Genomic DNA, 21,734 nt, shown 5'->3' on the forward strand with positions numbered 1-21,734 from the left:
TCAGGATAGGCTAGAGTCCACCTCAGGTATTCCTGCCAAGAAGGAACAAATCCAAGTACCAGCAGGCAGAGCTCAGCCTCAGAGCACAGTGAAGATTCCAGGGCCTGAGGAAGCCTCATAAGGCAGGCCCTGGTGCTCCAGGTCCTCCCACACTGACTTACTGATGCTCTCGAAAGTCATAGCCCTGTGGAGAGACTGTGCTTCTAAGCATCAGTTGGGGTTGAATCCAACCCATGAGGACTTTTTAATCAGCTTCTCCAAATGTCCATCCTCCCGGAGGATCCCACAGAAACCCAGGGCCCAGCATTCACCTGGGTATGGTTTGGGGCTACACAACGAGATCCATTCTCACCAGGAAACATTCACACCAGCCTGCTCCTTACTTAACATTTCTCGATGACCATGTCCATGTCTTTCTTACACACATCCCCCAGGGTGTCAACCTCCCTCAAGGTGACCCTACTAAAGAGCTTTACAGAGGAGGCAGTGATGTGTGATGAAGTGTGAGCTGCCTCTTCTAGAAGACTGAGTGGGCATGCATGGGGTGGGGGGCGTAGGCCACCATGTAGCCTTGCTCATCTGCCAGCTGAGAGGAGGTCTGGTGAAGTGGCCTGAGAGGCTGTTGGCATCCACAGCACCTCTTTCCATCCCCCCCCTCGGGGTACACTCTGGCCCCCGCCTCTGGTATATCCTTTTGGACTGCCACTAGACTGGGCTGGGCTCCAGCATTGGCCCTGTGCTCTGTGTTCTCTCTGGACGTGATCACACCACATCATGGGATCCAGGGGAGGGAAATAGTCCATCAGGTTGGGGATAAAAAGAAGTTGCAGTCTCCCAGTGCCTTCTTACCGGCTGGTCTCTTAAGCATGTGTTGACGATGTTCTGGTTTTAATTGGAATAAGGAAACAAGCCATTCTTGTGCAATTACTTTCTGTCAAAATTTTGAGGATCCCAGAACAGCTTATAGCTTCATTTTCTGATTTGAGGCAATAATAAGACTTGCCTTCTTATCAATTTCCACCTTTGTTCTGGGCCTCAGTTTCTACATCTCAAGATAAGGAGGTTGGGTTAGACAGCTTCTGAGGTCTCCACACAGGGCTTTGATTCTTTAATTCCCTTTTAATGCCAGTTCCGGGAGAGAAAAAAGCAAACTTCCCAGTTAGTAGTGACTTGCTACTACCTTACCCAGAACATAGAGACCTCTGATCTCAAAGCACCCCTCCCCCGTCCTCAGTCGCCCTTGCCCCCACCCCACCTCCCCCAGATGGCTCATACTCACTCGAGATTCTTACCATGAACAAGCAAATCAGCAAGGTGGGCCAAATGGAAAACCAGCTGAGGTGGTGGAGGCAGCATCCCTTGCGCCTCCCTGCCCCCCGGAGGGCTGGCAGTGGGAGACTTCCACGGAGCCTCGTGTGGACACAGGAGGGATTTGTGTGGCTGTCCCTGCATGGCTGCCAGCCACTCCTGGCGTCCCCTGCAGTTCTGCTTTATCCCCACCGGCTGTGGAGGGTCACTGCCGGCCTGGTCTCTTGCAGGCTGGAAGAGATTGATGGATTCTTTGCAAGAAACGACGACGAGTACCTGGCCCTGATCTTTGAAAAGGAAGGCTCCTATCTGGGTAGAGAGGTGAGCTGCCCACAGGGTCCTGGCACCTCGGGGGTGGCCATCGGGAGGGAGAGAGCCCAATGAGTACAGGGACAGCGCTGTCCAGGCAGACTGTAGGGCCTGGGCCATGTGTGCTTCTTGGCCCAGCACTGGCCTGACCCCTGCTGGGGGACATGGGAAGTGTGGGAGCTGGTCCTTTCTCCCTCTTTGAAAACACCCATGTAACACCTGCGTTCATGGAGCACCAGACTACAGTGCTGGCACACGTGGTCGTTAATCCCCACAATTAAGGCTGATAATCAGGTGACACGTTGAAGATCCCACGGCCAGTGAATTGGTGGAGCAGGGCTTTGAACCAGGTCTGTGAGCCCTGCAAGCCCAGGCTGTTTCCACACTGCCCTACCCCTGCAGAATTGGAGTGGAAAGCTGGGGCACAGGGAGGGCCAGCAGAGCTCGTGCAGAGCCTCAAAACCAAGTGAGGTCCCAACCTGTGAAGCAGTGAATATCCGCTCTGTGATGATGCCTGTGATCAAGTTACCCAGCTTCCCCAATCCCCACTGCTCTGTCTGTAAAGCAGTGATAATCACCTCCTTGGAGGATTGCTGGCACAAGTGGGGCTGTTTAGGTAAAAGGCCTGGATTGGTAGTAGCTGGCACAGAGTAGGTGCTTTTTAAAGATCCATTTCCCTGGCCTCATGCGGAGAGCTCTCCATTCTGCTGCTGGCTTGCAGACTTCTCTAGATCCTTTGTGGGCTTTTCCCAGGTGCTGAGCACAGATGGGCCAGGGTATGGGTGAGGTTGCAAGGCAATGTAGTGACACAGAAGAGGCATGAGAGTGGAGAGGAAATTAAACACCACTGTTGGACTCTGAGGGGCTTTCGTCCTGGGGCTCATCAAGCACAGCCCAGAGAGTTCTGGGCAGTCTCCAAGCCTCTGAGCCCCAAGAGGGGAAACAGAAGAAGGAGATGGGGAGGGGCACAGAGCTTTGCTGAAGGATTGCCTGACCCCTCTGGGGTCCCAGTCCAGGCCTGGGGTCATTCCTGTCATGAGGAATGAGTAATACATGTTCACTGGAATCAGATCCTCTTCCCACTGTCCCCCTAGTCCTCTGAGAAGCCAGAGGCAAGGACCTTGTGTCCATGCAAAGGCGCTCAGGGGTGGTGAGTTTGAGAAGCAGGAGGGGATGTGGCCAAGAGCCCAGGCTCTGGAGTCAGGCTGAATTGGGATTTACTGCCCAATTCCAGTGCTTGCTGACTGTGTCACCTGAACAATTGCTTTCACTCCTCAGCCTCAGTGTTTTCATTTGCAATAGGCATTTTAGTTTTTTAATGAACATTTAGTCACTGTTACACGTTTTATAAAATTAACCCCTTCAGACCTCTTAACAGCCCTCTGAGGTTGGTATGTTTGTTATGATTCCAATTTTGTAAGTGAGGAAACTGAGTCTCAGGGAGGTTTAGGCCCATGGGGCCAAAATACAAACCCAGGCAGCCATAGTATATTGTGCCTGCTGGCTTGGTCTCCTAATAAGAGTTCCTGTTTCATAGCATTATTTTGGAGATTAAATGAAGCGGTATATGAACAGCACAGTGTGGTGTGCACAGTTCCAAGGCCCCTTGTCCTGGGCAGTGTGTGACTCTTGTCCCCTGGGGGGAAGATGTGGCTGGTGGCATGAGACTCAGCACACTGGTCCACTCTCTGAAAGGCTTAGAGTCTGTGGAGCACAGCTGCCACCCAGGTGCCTGCCCACAGCTCCCTCTGCCCAGGGGCTGCCCCTCCCTGCCCCACCTCCAACAAGTCTGTCTGTCTCTGCAGGTGGCTCTGGACTTGTCCCAGCACCAAGGCATAGCAGTGCGCAGGGTCCTGAACACGGAGGGTGATGTGGTGAGCAAGTTTGGGGTCACCGACTTCCCATCTTGCTACTTGCTGTTTCGGAATGGCTCTACCTCCCGGGTCCACGTGTGAGTGCAGCGCCTCTCTGACCCCTCCCTCCTCTCCGCATCCCCTGCTGCGGCCCATCCTGTCTGCCCACCTAGAGATGACTGCTGGCCTCTTGCAGGGGCTGACAGGTTCTTTCTCCTGCAGTTCTTCTGAGGAGCCCCTGTGCAGGAGAAGCAGCTGCCGGCCTTTGGGGGTGGGCAGTGCAGGGAACACAGCCCCTGGGCCCCAGCTCAGGACTCCTGCTGTAGGAGTCCTGCTGCCCCCCCCCACCACTGCTTCTGCACCATGGCCACCTCAGCGCTGGCCCTACTCCCCATTCTCCTCCGTTCACAGACTGCTTGGCAGGCTGCAGGCCTGGCAGGCGCTCAGTTTTGCCTGAACCTCCCTCCCTTTGGTTTTCTAATTGCAGAAAAGTTCATTAGGAGCTAGACAATAGCCAGTTCCAAAATGCCAAGGGAAAACAATCAGGCCCGCCGCAGTCCCTCTGTCAGGCTCCTGCTGCTGAATGGCCCGGTAAATGGCGCCAGATGGTGCCGTGGTGCCCTCTCTGGGCAGATGATTGATGTAGCCTGGCGCCTGCAGGCAGGAGCTCGAGGGCCAGGGAGATCAAGACTTGCCTGAGGTGTCCAATGAGCTGCTCTGCAGGGCCATTAGTGCCCTCCTGGCCTGAGGCCGGGCAGGGCGGCCACGTGCCCTTGCCAGCCCCAAGCACCAAGGAGCCCTGGGCCAGCTTCGTCGGAGGATTCTGCTGGGGGAAGGAAGCCTGACGGCTGCAGGGGGAACAAGGAGGGACAGAAAGTGCCAGGCCTGGTGGGGAGAGGAGGCATTGTTTCTTCACTTGGAGCTGGTGGAGGGGAAAATTGTTTGTGACGATGCTGCTTCTGAGCCATCTGCTCATCGATAAACGTCGGGCCAGGACAGTGGAGTGGAAAGCAGTGCTCCCCGATGCCAGCTCCCCCGGGGTGTCCCGTCACACTGCTGTTGGTCCTCATAGCCTCCCTCCAGGCGGCTGTGACCAGGAGGTGGCACCCGCCCCTGAGGACTATCCGGAGAGAGAAAGCAGAAAGATCCCACAGGGATTTCAGAATTTCCTGTTGCTGTTGTTACCACCTGTTTTTTAAAAATCAGGTGTTCGACTCCCTTGACTTCCCATGGGGAGTCATGTCGCCTGTGGTACCTCAGAGCAAGCTCAAGAGCCAGCAGCTTCCTTCTGTCCCTGGCGAAGGTTGTGAGACCCGGCCATCCTGTCCATGGGCAGAAGCAGCTCTATCCCACAGCCTCTTCCAGGGCAGGCCGAAGAATTCTCAGTCCGGCTGCTTTTCCAGATGGGACTCTGACATCAGACTGTGTCAGAGAGGCTTTCCACAGCGAGAGTGGGGGGGTAGAAAGGCTAAAGTGAGGCAAGGGTGCCTTGATTTGACCCCACTGAGGATAAGACCGAATCAGAATCAAACATTTCTTAATAAACATTCCCATCAAGGGGCGCTGAATGGCGCAGTGGATGAAGCCTCTGACTCTTGATTTTGGTTCAGGTCATGATCTCAGACACATGAGATCAAGCTCCGTGTCAGGCTCCACACTCAGCACAGAGTCTGCTTAAGATTCTCTCTCCCTCTGCCTCTCCTGCTTGTGCTTGCGCTCATGTGCTCTCTCTCTAAAATAGATAAATCTTAAAACAACAAAAACAAAAATAAAATAAACACTTCTGTCAAGTGAGCCACCTGCCTCCTCCTGACGTGAGTCCATCCTGGGATTTGTTTCTCCATACTCACTGCCTCTCCTCTGTGGTTTCTTCTCTCCCAGGCTTCAGGAATCCAGGCCCTTTTACACCGCTTACCTGAAGAAGTTCTCCAAGCTCATCCGGGAGGCTGTCCCAACCAAGGTTGTGCCAACCACTGTTCACACGATAGCTCCCACCGTGTGGAAAGTCGTGGATCGGTAAGGCCATGGCCACTTTCTTCCCTACTCCCAGCCTTGCCTCTGATCACAGACCCCCTGCCTTCACACCACACTCTGTTCCCTGTCTTGAGCTTAGCACATGCCTTTCCAACCCCAGACCCCCTGAGGGCTGGCCTTGGCTTTTGGGCTCCCCCTGGCTGCTGACCATACACAGAAGAGTCATAGTTGTGTGGGAGCGGCATAGTCAACCAGCAGCCAAACAGCATTTACTGGTCTCCTTCATGATAGAATAAATACTTTCCAATGCCCACAGTCCTTAAACTTAATGCTATTCAAGAATAAGTAGAGAGTCAGCTTAGAGGGATAATCTGTGGCCTTCAAACCAGCTTCCCTCCACCTCCAAGCAACTCTCTTGAGCAAATATTTTGAGTACCTGCTACACACTAGGCACCATAATACAGATATGTAGTCCCTTCCCACAAAGAGTTTACAATCCCTTCTAGGAAGGTACTGACCTCATTTGAATGCCTCTGATGCTGGGGAGCTCACTACCTTTTGAGGTAGACTGTATCTTTGTGCACAGATGTAACTATGAGGAAGCTGCTTTTCTCTCTAAGACTCCTTGGCTCTGCTTGGCAGTAGAATTCCTACTTGTGGGGCAGGAGATGGGTCTATAAACCTCTTGCACTGGCACCTGACAGTATACCAAGTAGAAATGGCTGCCCAGGGAGCTCAGAGCTGCATCAGGAGGGTGGCCTCCATGAGGAGACTCTACAAGTGAATTGGGGGAAAACCATCTGATTTCCAGAGGATTTTGCATGCCAGCAGGTAGGACTTTAAGGGCAGAAAGCACCAACGGAGAGATTTTTTTTAGTCAATCAGGTGAGAAGGAAAGAGAGACAGAGAGGTGGTCATTGGTGGTCATTCACATTAGGATAATTAAAATCATTCAAATTATAACAGCTGACACTTACTGGCCTTATGTGCCAAACTCTGTGCTAGGCACCTTCCATACATTATCTCCATTAGTCACGGGGCCACCTCTTGAGGCAGACCACATGAACGGAGAGGGACTGAGACCCAGGACGCCACGGTGGGGCACAGAGAGAGGCCTTTGCCATGAGGGGGAAGCCCAGGTGGTCACAGTGCTCCCTCCACTCCAGACCTTGTTGGCTTCCTACAACGTGAGGAGGTAAATGTGACAGGAGTCATCAGTTCATTTCACAGGGGAGTTGACTGAGGCCCAGAGAGGTAAATTGAGTTGCCTCCCAGAGCTGGCTCGCAGAACAGGCCAGAATCCAGGCCTCAAGAGGCAGGGATAGAGAAGCAGCCAACACATGACAAGCCCTTGGCTTCAGAACACCAAGCCCAGACCCCAAGTGAGCATGATGGGCACAGGGTGGAGCAGCAAGCGTGGAGCCTGCAGCCTTTCCTCTGGGGCTGGGATCAGCCAGAGAGGTTTGATGTGGAGCCTTACCTGCTACCCAGGGTCTGGCAGCTGCAAGGACATCAGCCCCCACATAAAAACACATCCCACTTCCCCTCATCTGCCACCATGCCCTTGGTGGGCAGCCAAAGCCCTGGTCTTTCAGAGCAGGCCCAGGTTTTCCAGAGGCGTGTTACTCGGGCGCACCTGTCTGTCTGTCCTTAGGGGTCTTGGTTCAGAACGGGGAACGAAACTCAACCTTCCACTAGCAGCCTGATTAAGCACTTTTAAGGATTCATGGGAGGGACTGGCCCTGAGCCTGTGGAGTTTGTGCTGGGGGTTGCTGACAGGTTTACATTTCGGTTTCTATTTATTCTTTTTATCAACCTGCCCATGAGCAATTTATTATTTACTTACTATCATACATGAGGAATTGAGGCTCAGAGAAGTTGAGTAACGTACTCAAGGTCACAGAGCTAGGTAGAGGCAGAGCCTAGTGCCAGCCTACAGGACTCTGCGACTATCAGCAGTGGTCCTCCTCTTCTCTCCCCTTTGCTCTGGGTGCTCCTCCTCAGCCCCTGCCCTGTGGTTAACACCCCTTTCTCTCTCTGCATCCTTCTGGGTCCTCCTCAGCTCCAAGATCTACATGGCTGACTTGGAATCTGCACTGCACTACATCCTGCGGGTGGAAGTAGGCAAGTTCTCTGTTCTGGAGGGGCAGCGCCTCGTGGCCCTGAAAAAGTTCATGGCCGTGCTGGCCCAGGTGAGCAAGGCCCCAGTCTTCTTCGTCCACACAGCTCCACATCGGATCAGTATGCCTCCCTGCAGCAGGCCCTGTGCCAGGCCAGAGGGGTCAGCCCGGCCTCTCCCTCAGGAGATCATGATCTGGCCGGACATCCGGACCCACGGCTCTCCAGGGCCCCTGTGGGCTGCTGCCCTGCAGTCTCAGTCATACCTTGCACCAGGCTCACACTGCCAGGGACACCCTTTCCCAGCCCCTCCCTGTGCAGGTGGCTGGGCTGGGCAGGGCCAGATGCCCTGGGGATGGCCTGGCTGGTTCAGTGACTGTGGCTCTGCCTGAGGCCTCTACCACAACGTGAACCTGTGGCTCTGCCTGAGGCCTCCACTACAACCTGAACCTGCAGTGTGGCCTCCCACTTCCTGCCATAGTCACTAGGAAGCAGGACCCATGGAGGCTAAAGTAAGGGAAAGAAGCCTTTCCGAACCTCCTCTCTTCCCTCCCAGTCCCTGATCATGGTCTGACTAGGTCCTTGGCCCTAGCCATGCCTTCCTTATTCCTTTGTAGTTTCCTGCCAACTTGGCTACTCTATGAAGTGTGTAGCTCTTGCCTGTTGAGGACCTGCCATGTGTCAGGCGTTTAATCCTCTTACCTTTGCTGCACAGTGGCAGGCGTTACCCCCTTTAAGAGGCCCAGGTTGTTGAGGTGACTTGCTTTACGCCTCCCAGGGAGGAGGTGCTGCGAGGATCTGAGCTGAGGTGCCCCTTTCTTTGCCACGCTACTTCCTCATCTTTGAAGGTGAGACGCAGGCCCCTTTCCTCTCTGCACCTGACTCCTCCCTCCCTGCATCCTTCTGTCTGGCTCCAGAGCCACTGCCAGTGCTGCCCTACTTAAAGCCCAAGGCTCTGGGCTGCTGAGGACTGCTGAGTCAGATGCGGGCTCTGGTCTCCTTCCGAGCCTGCCTGCTGACTCAGCCACCCTCAGCCCCTGGGTGCCAGGTCTGAGCCATCCTCTGTGGGGCAGGTCCACCGGCAGCTGGGGTACCTCTGGGGCTGATCTGGGCCTCCCACTCAGGAGCTGCCAGCCAGCCTGCTCCCTATTCCCCACCTCACCCCCAGCCCTGGCCTCCCTGCCCAGTGGGCTCAATCTTTGTGCCTGAGTGATGCTGTTATCATCTGAGGCTGGAGCCCCTGGTCCCTCCCGCGGGTCCCTGCTCTCTCTCAAAAGCAGCTGGCGGGCCTGGCCACTGGGTGGCGCGCGGTCACCAGCGTTTCCTGCTCCTGGCAGAGGGTGGCTCCCTCTAAGTCCAGAGCCCTTAATTCATCCTTCCTCCTGACACCAGGGCCTGAGAAGGAGGAAGGGTCCAAGTCAGGATGACGGCGAAGGTCAGTGAGAAACGCTGACTTGAAGCTGTAAATTCATGTTGAGGGCCTGGAGGCCTGAGTGCGCTGACCAAGAGGGAGCGTGTTAAAGACAAGATTCTTCCGGCTGCTTCTCCCTCGGGGCCTGTGTCCAGCCCTGGAGCTTTGAGGGGAATATGTAATGGCTTTCGCAGAGGCCTGGATCCATTGGCAGGCATTTCTATTCAGTGATCATTCTTTGCTCTTTTTCCTCCAGCAAGTTTCTTGGTGTCTTGGTCCTCTTGACCTGTGCCTGGTGGTTTTATCTGCCCTGCTTCCCTGGCATCCCTCTCTTCTCCTGCCGGCCCCCCCCCCCGACCCCCCGCCCCTGCCGCCCTGGGCGTGTGTGTGCACACACACGCCTGCACACATATCTGTCCTCCTCCCTGGGGTCCTTGCGGTTTTAAAGTGCTGATACTAATCAGATTTCAGTTGACTTATTGTCAGAGTAGCTTTTCATGTTCCTTGGAGACTCTTGGGAGTTACCATCAAGGTCTGGACTTGGCTATAAGCCCCCGGGCCGTCTTGTTCCCACCAGCAGTCCATGGAATACAGATGGAAGGCTGTTCACCAGCCTCGCCCAGCAGTCAGTCAGTTGGCAAGTCAGCTGGTCTTCAGAAGATAACACGCAGAGAGGACTGTGTGGCCCAAGTTCCCAGCAGCCTTGTGAAGCCACGCGGGTGCTCAGCCTTCTTCCCAGGGGCAGTGTGGGATCAAGAGTCAGCCTTGAGAGAGGGAGGCCCAAAGGGTCCAGCCTCACCCAGAGCCTCGGGCCTCTCCCCACGCCATCCTTCATGTTGCCAGGTGCCCCAGAGCAAAGGTAGTAGGAACCTGCATTTGTGTCTGAGGCAGAATGTTTTCCTGGTGGTTTTGGAGAGTTTCAGGGAACTGCCTCCGCCCACTTCTGTTTAGTCCCCTACCCTCTCCGGGACTGCCGCCGAGCACATGGGGACTTGCTTTTCCCTCCCCAGCTTTCCCTTATGCCTCCCACAGCACTTCCCGGGCCAGCCCTTAGTCCAGAACTTCCTGCATTCCGTAAATGACTGGCTCAAGAGGCAACAGAGAAAGAAAATTCCCTACAGTTTCTTTAAAGCTGCCCTGGACAACAGGAAGGAGGTGAGTCTGGCGGAAACTGAACACCTTCTCCGAATCCTCAGTAACTGTGGGGGTGGGAGGGGTTCGTCCTGCAGCCTCTGTGCTCCTTCACCCCCTTGTATTCAGGAAAGAGTCCTCGATCTCTCTCGATCTCTCTCTCGGTCAGTTCCTTACATCAATAAACTACTCACGGAGCTGTCTGCATGCCCATCTTGTGTAGCCTTCCCAGCGGTGGTGGGAGTAGCTCTGATCCCCATTTAGCACATGGGGAAGCTGAGGTTAAGAGAGGTTAAGTAACTTGTCTAAGATCATAGAGCCAGTGGGTGGTTGGGCTGGGATTTAAGACCCGAGTGTGAAATTCCAGTTGTGAGCGAGTTTGTAGCAGCTTCTCCCCGTAGCCTGCAGGCACATCGAGCTCCTCATATAGCTCTTCTGGCCCTCTCCAGGGACCCCTTTCTGGGCTCCTGTGTGTGCCACTCTTTGCCAAAGTGGCCCACTGCAGCTGGCAGAGGCACACAACCTTACAGATGTGTAAGATGCCAAAGCTTGAAGGGACCTCAGAGGCCAAACCCCTCATTTTACAGATGGAGAGGTTGAGGCTAGAATCAGGATGCGACTTGGTTCGTGTCACAGCTTTTCAGATCTGCTGCTCCTTTGATGGGTGTAGCCAGTGAAAGAGAGATGCGATCTTCCAGGTGATAGAGAGAGGGACCTCATTTGTCTCAGGGCTATATGCTGACCTTCAAATCTCCTGAAAGCTTCTTTCCTCACCACCCATCCCATTCTTCTTCTTTTCCATATATGCACTCATGCAAGTACGTGTTCCTTAGGGCACTATGATTGCCAAGAAGGTGCACTGGGTTGGCTGCCAGGGGAGTGAGCCACATTTCCGGGGCTTTCCCTGTTCCTTGTGGATCCTCTTTCATTTCCTGACGGTGCAAGCAGCTCGGCACAATTTAGACCACTCACAAGAAACAGGTGAGTCCGAGGCCTGCCCGTGTCCCCCGCTACCCCCAGCCCTGTGCCCCAGCCCCCGTGCCCCAGCCCCACCCTGCCTTGCCCTCCATAGGCTCCCCACTGCCTGCCCAGATATAGCAAATTCTGCATTTGCAGTTGGCCTCATGCACTCAGCATAGAACCAGAATGGGGAGGACCTGAAGAAGCCCCCCAGTCCTGCCCCCTGTCTCAGGGTGGTACCCCTTGCAGGCTTAGGGACACCTGAGTGTCTTTCTGGCTCTCCTGGAGCCACGAGCTTGCTTTGTTTATAGAACTTTGTGAAAAATTTGTGGTTCAATTTTTTATACTCCTATAAAGGAAATTATGTCTATTTCAATCCATGTGGCTGATAGTGTGCACTTTGAACAATTCTATTTTTTCCCATGGAAAAGTCATTTTCTTTTTCTTTTCTTTTTTTTTAGAGAGTGGCAGTGCACAAGCTTGGGAGGGAGGGGCAGAGAGGGAGAGAGAGAATCTTAAGCAGACTCCATGCCCAACACAGAACCCGACACGAGGCTCAATCTCATCACCCTGAGATTGTGACCTGAGCTGAAATCAAGAGTCGGACACTTAACCAAGCCTGAAAAATCATTTTTTAAGGGAAGCTGGGGAAACCTCCCTCCTGCCTTGCTCCCTCCTTAAACTGCGTGGTGGCCTGCCATCATCCATTCTGCCTCACAACCAGAGGGCAGGCCTCCAATCCAGTCCACATTTACTGAGGGTTCTCTCAGGCACTGGTTCAGCCTGGAGTATGTAAATGTGGAAAAGAAAGAGTCCGTGCTCTCAGTCGGGCAGGTGAGCAGAGAGCTGTTCTGCAGTGTGCCAAGGCCGAGAACTGGCAGAGAAGGCATGCGGTGAGAGGGAGGAAGTGCTCCATGCTGCTAGGAGGGACAAGAGGAGGAAAGCTGAGAATGGATGGGTGAAGAGGAGCTGAGCTAGGAGGGAGGAGTGCCCCGACAGAGGGGAGGAATTAGAGGAGCTGCCAGGGTGCAGCCAGCCACCCAGCGTTTACTGGGTTAAGCATCGTCAAAGGGTCAGGCCCTGCTCCAGGAGGGGGTACAGTGGTGCGTGAGATGTGAAGTCCCTCCTCAGAGGGACAGTATTCCAGGGGCAGGAGACAGTAACCATACAGATCGATCATCTCGGGTGTGGTGCTGAATGCTCTGAAGAAGATAGACTACGTGGTGTGGAAGAGGGGTGGGGGAGGGCTGCTGTGTTCAGACAGGGTGGCCAGGGGAGGCTTCCCTAAAGACGTGGCCCAGTACTCACCCCTGACTGGAGAGAGGGAAGCACTGTGGGACATCTGGGAAGAGAGGCCTCCAGGCTGCACTGGTTATGCCAGGGCTGCCAGAAAGTGCTACACACTAGGGGACTTGCACAACAGAAACTCATTTTTCTCCCAGTTCCTGAGGCTGGAAGTCCGAGACCATGGTGTGTCAGTAGGGTTGGTGTCTGCTGAGACCTCTCCTTGGCTTGCAGGTGGCCGTCTTCTCCCTGTGTCTTCATGTGGTCTTCACTGGGTGTGTGCCATATCCACATTTCCTCCTCTTATAAGGACACCAGTCATATAGCTTAGAGCCTGCTCTCATGATCTCATTTTACCTTAATTATGTTTTTAGACACTTTGTCCAAATACAGTCACATTCTGAAATGCTGGGGGTTAGGACTTCGACATGTGAATATGAGTGGATGCAGTACAGCCCATAACGCAGGCCAAGGACTAGCAGGTGCCCAAAATAAGTCTGGCACGTTTGCAGCACCAGAAGAAGGCCAGTGGCAGAACCTGGGGTAGGGGAGGCGGCGGAGAGGGTGCAGGTCTGGTGGTCTCAGTTGGGGAGGGGTTTGGATTTCTGATTCAGCGTTATGAGACACTCCTGGAGAGTTTCATAGGGGAGTGTCACCAGCGATCGATCTTTAGGGAGACTGCTGGGTGGAGGGTGGGCTGCCCCAGGAAATGGTGGAACTAATCCAGGAGAGGTGGTGGTGGTCGCCCAGACCAGAGCGGTAGGCAGCACGTGGAAGAAGTGGTCAGGCTTGGGAATATTTTGAAGGTAGTGCTGATAGGAGCCCGTAGCAGGCTGGATGAAGAATACATGCAGGAGCCATGACCCAGGGTGGAGGGTGGACCCCAGCGTCGTTGGGCCTGAGGATCAGGCGGAAGATGGTTCTATGAGCTGAGAGATGGGAAGGCTCAGGGGTGGGAGGTTAGAGACGGTGAGGGACTTTGCAGTCTGGGCCCATCAGCTGTCTGAATGGAGATGTAGACAGGTGAGTCTAGGGTTCTGGGGGGAGGTCCAGGGTAGAGATACAAATCTTGTGGGCATTAGCATGTGGGCGATAGCTGAAGCCTCAGGACAGGGCAGGCAGAGACAACACTGAGGCCTCTGCTCTGGGGCGTGCAGCCTCTGGGCCTCTGCCGAGGAACCGGAGCCAGCAAAGGAGACTGAGAAGGAGCTGCCACTGCATCTCCAAGTACAGTGTTGGAAGGAGGAGGGTGCAGTGAGCCGAGTGGGGCGGCTGTGCTGCCAGAGGCGCTGCCAGACAAGGAGCTCTCTGGCAAGAGCTGTTGTGGTGGAGCAGACGGCAGAAAGGCCGGGCTAGATTGGGCAGAAGAGAGAATAAGAGGCGAGAAATTGGAGATAACGGGGCAGTAACTGGGGTCAGAGAAGGGATGTCTTTATTGCAATTGTCTTTACCGATCAGAATGATCTCGTGTTAAGGCAGAAATTGATGATGTGATAACAAAGGAATATATTTCCAGGTGTGAAATCCTGAGACGGCCAGAAGGGGTGAGGTCCAGAGCACAGGGCAGGAGAGAAAGCGGAGCCCAGCTGCATGGCCAGCGGTGGCAGTGGGCAGGTGGCAGTGGGTGGCTGGGCCGGAGGCCAGAGAAGGCTGCCCAGAGGGGGCTCAGGAGGACAGAGGTGGGGCATGGCTTTCATGGGTGCTCAGGGTGCCAGGAGTGATGATGTGCGGAGTAGTCATGAGCAGGACACAGAGCAGGGGCTGAAGTCCCAGTGGGTGCAGGTGTGGGACCCAGAGTTTGGTTTGGAGGGGCTGAGGTCTTGGAACAGGACAGAGAGTTTGGGAAGCAGCCACCAGCAGGGAGGGTCCTTCCGCCACCCCCAGGTCTGACGTGTGAGGAGTGTGGAAGACCAGAGGGTTTCACAGGGGCGTGTATCGGGGAGCCCAGAGTCAGGGGAGGAAGGTAAGTGGAGTATTCAGAGGTGTGTGCTGATGCCAATCCAGGGGGCCCTGTGGAAGGGAGTGGGGGGCAGGGGGAGATGGAGACAAAGCAGGGGATGTGGAGAGGCAGATCGGAGGGACCCCTGAGGCAGTGCCTGAGGGAACAGGAAGCCTAGAGCAGATTGGGCACAGGAGGGGTGCAGGGCACAGCTGGTAGGTAGCTGGCCCCTGCCTGACTCTCCAGACAGGTCTCAAAGAGCCTACGTGTCCTGCTGATGAGTTTGGACTTTATCCCAACTGTCAGTAAGTGACAGGGACCTGGGTGAGTGACAGAGAAAGGGAACTGGGATTTGGAGTTTGGGAAGAGATGGCGTCAGCTCTAGAGTGACCCCTATAGGGCGGACAGGTATGCAAGGAGACCCCGGGCCCCTCATCAGAAGGTGGGCCGTGTCAGGAACAGAGTAGGGGCTGGTGGGCGCAGGCCGCCCCCGAGGACCCCGTGACCAGAACAGCATCTCCCCTCCCTGTAGCCGAGGCCCAGGAAGTCCTCCAGGCCATCCGGAGCTACGTGCGCTTCTTCTTCGGCTGCCGAGACTGCGCCAACCACTTCGAGCAGATGGCGGCGGCCTCCATGAACCGGGTGGATAGTCTGAACAGCGCCGTGCTCTGGCTCTGGTCTAGCCACAACAAGGTCAACGCTCGCCTGGCGGGTAAGGAAGGAGTCACCCCCAGAGGAAGAGGGAGGTGGGGGAGTTTGGGGGACCTGGACCAGAGGTAGGAGAGGGACACTCAGCGTCCCCGAGGGGACACCCCATGTTCCATGGTGCTTCACGGCGCGCAGGGCCCTTCCGCATGCTCTGCCTGCTGTGCTGAGGTAGGTCAGTGTCCTTAGACCTGTTTTCCGAGTGAGGAAGCTGAGGCTTAGACGCTCTAGGACCGTGGTCTTCTGATGCCTCTGCTCACTCTGTCCCCTGCACCAGGGCCCCTTCCTCAGAATGCCTGGGGTCCCTGTCCGGCCTCCCCTGTTCTGCTTTCTGACTGGCAGCTCCTTCCTGACTCAGACCGTTAGCGAGGAGAGCCGGGCTATTCCACCCACTAGGAGGGCTCTGGCAGTGAAATGTGCTGGAAGAGAAAGACCGCGTGGACCGATTGTCTTCCCCACTTACAGTGTTTTCTGCTCCCAGCGCACAGGAGTGGGACGAGCCCAACAGGCAGAAGCATTAAACTCCAGGGTGACCAGAAGCTGGCGGGTCGGGAGGGAGCCATCTGCGGTCTGCCAGGGGCCTGGGCTTATCTGTGAGGAGGGGGAAAGCTTGAGGCCCACGGTCACCGCCCCCCTCCCCAGGGCTGGGGGGTTAAAGGAGCGAGTGGAGCAGGTGGTGGTGCAGGCTGCTGTGCTAGCTCTGTCTCCTGGGGCCTCCTGGTGGACTCGGGAGAGAAGGCACGCGCCAGGCTCTCCTCTCACCCCTTCCCTCCCCGCTGCCACCCCGCCCCTGCCGCCACATGCTCCATTTGACCCTCCAGCCCCTTGACCCGGGCAGGCTCCCTGCTTCCCTCGGGACCCAGCAGGAGGGCCAGTCAAGGCTTCTCCTGGAGGGGCCCAAAGGAGGGCAGTACCCTGACCTCTGTGGCAGAGTCCTTGCGGCTCAAACTAGGAACAGTTCGAGGCAGGTATAAACTGAGTGCTCACTTTACAAGGCAGGTCTCTACTGCTTCTCAAGGCATCTTTGGAACTATCTGATGTCCTCTCCCCAAAATAACTATTCCAACTTTTACATCACTTGCCCCTGCTTCATTCCGACCCGCACCTTTCTCTTCCCCCTATTAAACCCTTTAGGAGAGGTGCCTCCTCCAAGCGATCTGGGCTGATGGGTGTCCCCAGGGCAACCCGGGCCAGGAGCAGCCAGTGGCGGCCCTTGGGGGCTCAGCCATTGGGGTAACTTCCTGAGTCTCCCGAGTGCCCTTTCCCCATCCAGGCTCCTGGGCACCCCTACACACAGCCACCAGAGCCCACCTGGGAAGGAAACCCCACTGACTCCTACCTATCCCCAGGGGCTGCTGGGACAGAAAGGAGGACACCTGTGGAATGACCACCCACCACGAACTCTTGTTTTAAAACACATTTTCCCTTTAAATTACAAAAGTAATGTATCTTCACTGTATAAAACTTGGGGAATTTCAGAAAACTGTGAAGAAGAAAATGACCAGCAGGCCAACCAAAGTCTGCAAGATGGGACGTCTTTCAACCCTTTCCCGTGCCTGGGAGGGGGTGGGGTGCAGCCCAGGAGCAGAGCTGATGAGGAAGTGGCAGCAGGGGGCTGTTCTCCATCCCTGGGGGCTGTGGGGGGCTGTGGGTAGGAGTCGGCCCTGACCAGAGCCGCACCAGCACTACCCTGTGCTAGTTTCGTCCCTGGCTTCTGTCACGCCCATCACTTCCAAGGGCAGCGGTGAACCCTTTTTGCAGACGAGGAAGCTAGCATTCTGAGTGAGGAAGGAGTTCTGGGCTTTGAGGTGGGCGCAGTGGTGACAGCAGCCTGTGTGTGCTTCCCTGCCCAGGTGCCGCCAGCGAGGACCCTCACTTCCCTAAGGTGCAGTGGCCGCCCCGTGGACTCTGTTCTGCCTGCCACAACGATCTCCGGGGTTCGCCTGTGTGGGACCTGGACAACACCCTCAGATTCCTCAAGACCCACTTCTCCCCAAGCAATGTCGTCCTGGACATGCCTTCGGCTGTACCGGGCCCCCAGATGGGTGCCCTGAGGATGGCAGCCGGGAATGTTACTCTGGGCCCCAAGAAGGCTGGGATCGCGGTAGGCCCAGGGACCAAGTCCCCCGGAACCACTGTTCCTGAGGTTCCCACAGAGAGACTCAGTGCCACTTACCCCCAGGATATGCTCCTCGGTCTCAGTGTGACCCCGGCTGAGCCAGACCGGGGATCTCGTGAGCACAGAGCAGAGCTTCAGATGGATAAGCTGGAGCAGCCAAAAGGGCAGCAACACTTGACCAAGCGAGACACAGGAACAGTATTGCTGGCTGAGTTCCTGGCTGAGAAGAACCTCCCCAGAAACCCTTCAGAGCTGAGGCGAGTGGGTCGCAGCTCAAAGCAGCTGGCCAGCATTCCCGAGGGGGAGCCGGAGGCTGGGCCCATGGGGGGCCGGGACCAGTGGCTGCAGGTGCTGGAAGGGAACTTCTCCCACCTGGACATCAGCCTCTGTGTGGGACTCTACTCCCTGTCTTTCATGGGCCTTCTGGCCATCTACACCTACTTCCGGGCCAGGATGAGGGCACTGAAGGGCCATCCTGGCCACCCCGCAGCCTGAGCCATTCAGCCTAGGAGCGGGGCAGGAAAGGGAGCTGTCACTCATGGTGCTCTTCCAGCCCCCTGCCCCTCTCCCCCCTTTTTCCCCTTGTTCCTTGTCCAGGGAAATCCAGGGAAACTAGTTGCTCCAGTGAACTCCTTGGGCCTTCTGGGAAGGAATGTCCCATAGACATAAAAGCATGCATAGGGTTTGCGTTCAGCTGACAGCACCCGGGAGGGCAGCCTTGGGTAGAGGGGTTGGGAGGCTCAGTCCCTGGCCCCTCAACACCAGATTCCTCTTTTTCATCTTATTCAAAGTCCTGCCTGTTCTCGCTGAAACTTCCATGTCTCCCCTTGGTCTTGGCCCTAAACTGGGGCAAGCAAGGCCACAGCTCCCCAGTTTCCCCATCCAAAGGAGGGGTCCCAGGGCTAGTGGGCTAGAGCAGAACTCTTTGCTATATTCCAAGGCTCTGTCCATCCCCCTCTCTTCTGAATATAAAGAGGCCTTCGTGCCAGAGAAAGAAGGATTGCCTCTGGCCCTCTGTGGCCTGTTTATCCTCCAGCCCCTCATATCTCCAGGATGGGGTTTGTTTTGTGTGTGTGGATGGCAGTGGGGGGGGGAGGTGTCTGGAAGCTTCTGAAAGTCCTGCTGGTCTCCCAGGTGAGGCTTGAGTCAGGGTTGGAGGGAGGAGAGCCTCTGGATCCTTCCCCAGACCTCTGCCGCTGGAAGTGGTGTGGACTTGGATGAGTGATGGCCGCAGGGCTGGGTGGTGAGCAGCTGGCTCAGTGGGACTGGAAAAGAGCTAGTATGGGATTTAGGGAAGGGTACTGGTGTCTTTAGTGCCTTGGCTCTGGGCTGAGCAGTGAGGGTACAGCGAAGCCACAGGAAAAAGATGGTTGCTTCAGATGTGCTTTGGCTCCTCCCCAGTGGACTCTACCCCTCTTGGAGTGGGGTCTTTTGTCTTTTGATCTTGGCCTCCAAAACAGATGCTAATCTTTGAATGTGGAGGGTGCTGGAGTGAGAGGGGAGTATCATTTCTCTTGAGGGTCCACCTCCCATCGTGTAGAGGTTAAAAGGGTCAGAGGGGAGGGTGACTATATGTACACATGCTTGATTCCCACTCTACCCCACTGCTTGAGGTAGGGGGTTGTGGAATAAATTATTTTTGTTAAGGCAAGCCCTGGCGTGTTCTTGAACTTACTATTTGAGACCTAGTACCCAGGTCTGGGCAGCAGGCACAGAATCCAGCCTCAGTGGGGATCCAGCCAACCATGATTTCCGTCGGCTCACGTAGCTCTTGCCCCGCAGGGGACAAGGTGGCCTGGCACAGCCCCTTTCTCCTGGTTGGGGCCCTCTGAGCCCCTACCGCCTCCACATGCACCAGGAGGCCGAGAGGCCTTGGTGGAGGTCTAAGGCCACCTCCTTCTGTCCCCCCAGGCTCTCTGGAGTGCCTGCGTCGGTGCTTCCAGTTCTGTTCCAGGAACCTTCCTCTGCACCTGCCCAGGGCTCTACAGCCACCCTCCTGCACCTCCGGCTCTCTCTCAAGGAAGGAGAGGGTTTGTTTGTGAGAGCAGGCCTGCACTGGCTATTCAGCAAGGAGGAGCCTACCAGATTAGAGAGCCTGCCCCTAATCCGGCCTGCTGGGTTTTACAAGGATCAGAGCGGCTGATAATGAACCTCATTAAGGGGGAGCAGGGGCCTCAATCGGATTTGGGGTTTTCTTTCTGACATCTTCACTCAGATGGCCTTGGCACTGGTGGGCAGGGGGGAGCAGGTGGGATGCCAAGCACCCTCACTCTGCTAGGGCAGCTGGGATGGGGGACACGGGCAGGGGCCAACCCCCCCCCCCCCATCCCTGCTTGTGTCAGCCCTGTGTTACCTCTTTAGCTGGATGGATTCCAGCCTGGAGCCTCTCTGCAGGCCTCTTGTCTGCCTGCAGGTTCCCTGTCTGTGTCCCGCGGGGCTCCACTCATCCATCTGCCCCCTCTATTCTCCTAGGCTGGCTCTGCCCCTCTCCCCTCTGCCCCACTGGGGTCTGGCTGGGAGGCTGACAGGCCAGCAAGAAGGAGAAAGAGGTCCTAGGGCCAGTGTACACCGGGCCGAGACCACTCGCCTTGCTCCTCTGGTACCTGGTACCTGACACAGTGTCATGGGCAGAGGATTTCCATCAGTGAGCCCTTCTGGCTCTAGTGAGGTAGGCTCTGGGGGGGCCTCGACTGTGGGTGTGGGCCTCTCCCTCACAGCCCAGCCTTTCTTGGGCTGTCCCAACCACTCTGATTGATCAACAGGGGTGGGCCCCTCCTCAGCGGGGCTGCTGCCTTTCACCTTGATTTCCCCAGGGCACGCTCTGCGGCATGCCATCGATAAACGGGCTTGCCCACCAGCCTGGCCCCTCCCCCAGCCCGTCTGCCAGGCTGGGAGGACAGGCTTCTGGGCTTCTGTGACTTGCTATTCTAGGACGGGCTTCTCTGCTTGCCATTCTAGGTGGTTCTCTGCATCCTGGGAGAGCTCCCACGCAGGAGAGGGTCCTCAGGGAAGCCCTGCAAGCCGAAGGCTCCTTGATCTGGGGCTGCACAGAGAAATTCCCCTCTGCCTGGAATGCGACCTACTGAGCATTCAGAAATGATTTCTTAGAAATGGAGGCAGCTGAGCTGGCTTTTGAAAAATGAGTGGGTGTTAGCAAGGAAAATGAGGAAAAAGGCATCACAGACCAAGGGGAAAGCACATGCCAAGTCCAACAAAGAAAAATAATGAATACAGGAAATTCTCAATAAAAAATATAGAATTTTTTTTTATTAAAAAAAATTTAAGGGGCATCTGGGAGGCTCAGTCAGTGGTGCATCTGACTCTTGATTTCATCTTAATTTCGGCTCAGGTCATGGTCTCAGGGTCTTAAGATCCAGCCTCACCACGGGCTCTGTGCTCAGTGGGGAGTCAGCTTGAGATTCTCTCTCTCCCTCCCCCTGTGCTCCTCCTCCTTACTCGTACACACTTGCTCGCTCGCTCACTCGCAAAATAAATTTTAAAAAGAACTTTAAGGGTAGTTTTCAGTGTTGCCCTAAACTAAAGCTGGGGATACACAGAAGATAGGGTTCTCACTGTTGTGGTGCTTCACTCTAAAGGGAAGAGACAGGAGAGAAAAATGTGCTCAATGCTCTTAAGGAGGGACCAGCAGGAGGATTGGGGGAGGCTTCCCTGAGAGCTGAAGGATGAGAAGCCAGGGGGTGGCCCCATCTCCAAGCCTGGTTCCTCCTGGGCAGCCTTGGCATGGGGTAGGGGTGGGGGGCAGGCACTTCACATCATTCCCTGGGTGTGGGGGTAAGAACTGGGCTCTAGGGGACCCACACAACCTTGACCCTTGGTTACCAGCAGTTGAAGGAGGAGGAGATCTCTTTCATTCCTATGGCTTGGCCACTAACCAGCTGCATGTGACGGGTAAACCATTCATCTCTTGGGTGCCAGCCTCCTCACCTCTAAGATAAAGGCCTCAGATGAAGCTTCATGGTCTCTAAGGTGCCTTTACCTCTCTACAGTGCTTTCTTGTCAGCTCAGCGAGGGGGCATGTCCCTTCAGAGCCTTCCAGTAAGGACTTCTGGCCAAAGGAAATCACAGCCTCTGTGATTTGTGCCCTCTTGGAAGCCCAGGATGACCATGAGAAGGGAGCGCTCATACTAGCACCCCACAGGTGTCCTCTGCCCCAGCACTGCCTGAGTCTCCCCCAGATGGCCTTCCTGAGCCAGCTCCAGGGCCAGCCTAAGGACCCCACCCTAGCGTCCCTCTTCTTCCCCTTTGCCTCATTTTAGGCCCCACCTCCTAGGAAGGCAAAGGCTGTTTCTTAGGCAGGTTGATAGGATTTCCCCCCTTCACATAGTCACCAAAACCCTGATCCCCTGTGCCTGGCTTGCCTCCTCCTCAGGCCTGCCTCTGCAGCCCCCACAGCAGTGCGGGGCCCTGGCTTCTGGCTTTTCCAACCTAGTCCAGCCTGTGCCTCCCACTTGCCTCCTCTCTTCCTCTGCCACCTCTGTGTGGCAGTGTGTGGAGGGGGTCCTTCACACCCAGGAGGAAAAACAACTGCTCTTCTCATTCGTCTCTCTCCTGCCCTGGGTCTTAGCCCTCCTGACGGGCCCTGGCAGTGCCACCTCCTCAACA

General features: G+C 55.7%; 1 protein-coding gene across 2 annotated transcripts in view; it reads left to right on the top strand.

Moving 5' to 3' along the window:
• QSOX1 (quiescin sulfhydryl oxidase 1) overlaps window positions 1-18,762 on the top strand; it is a 35,477-nt gene extending 16,715 nt beyond the window's left edge. The window contains exons 5-13 of one of the 2 annotated variants that reach the window (XM_038542178.1): window positions 1,539-1,629; window positions 3,423-3,568; window positions 5,352-5,486; window positions 7,507-7,636; window positions 10,006-10,128; window positions 10,938-11,085; window positions 12,723-12,872; window positions 14,820-14,999; window positions 16,846-18,762. In XM_038542178.1, the coding sequence (XP_038398106.1) occupies window positions 1,539-1,629; window positions 3,423-3,568; window positions 5,352-5,486; window positions 7,507-7,636; window positions 10,006-10,128; window positions 10,938-11,085; window positions 12,723-12,872; window positions 14,820-14,999; window positions 16,846-17,606 (1,864 nt within the window). In that variant the 3' untranslated portion in view covers window positions 17,607-18,762. The remainder of the gene's footprint in view (window positions 1-1,538; window positions 1,630-3,422; window positions 3,569-5,351; window positions 5,487-7,506; window positions 7,637-10,005; window positions 10,129-10,937; window positions 11,086-12,722; window positions 12,873-14,819; window positions 15,000-16,845) is intronic. The other variant, XM_038542179.1, reaches the window with a different exon arrangement.
• Window positions 18,763-21,734: the final 2,972 nt, after the last annotated feature.

The sequence above is a fragment of the Canis lupus genome, chromosome 7, assembly GCF_011100685.1.
Source record: "Canis lupus familiaris isolate Mischka breed German Shepherd chromosome 7, alternate assembly UU_Cfam_GSD_1.0, whole genome shotgun sequence".
Taxonomy (NCBI): Eukaryota; Metazoa; Chordata; class Mammalia; order Carnivora; family Canidae; genus Canis; species Canis lupus.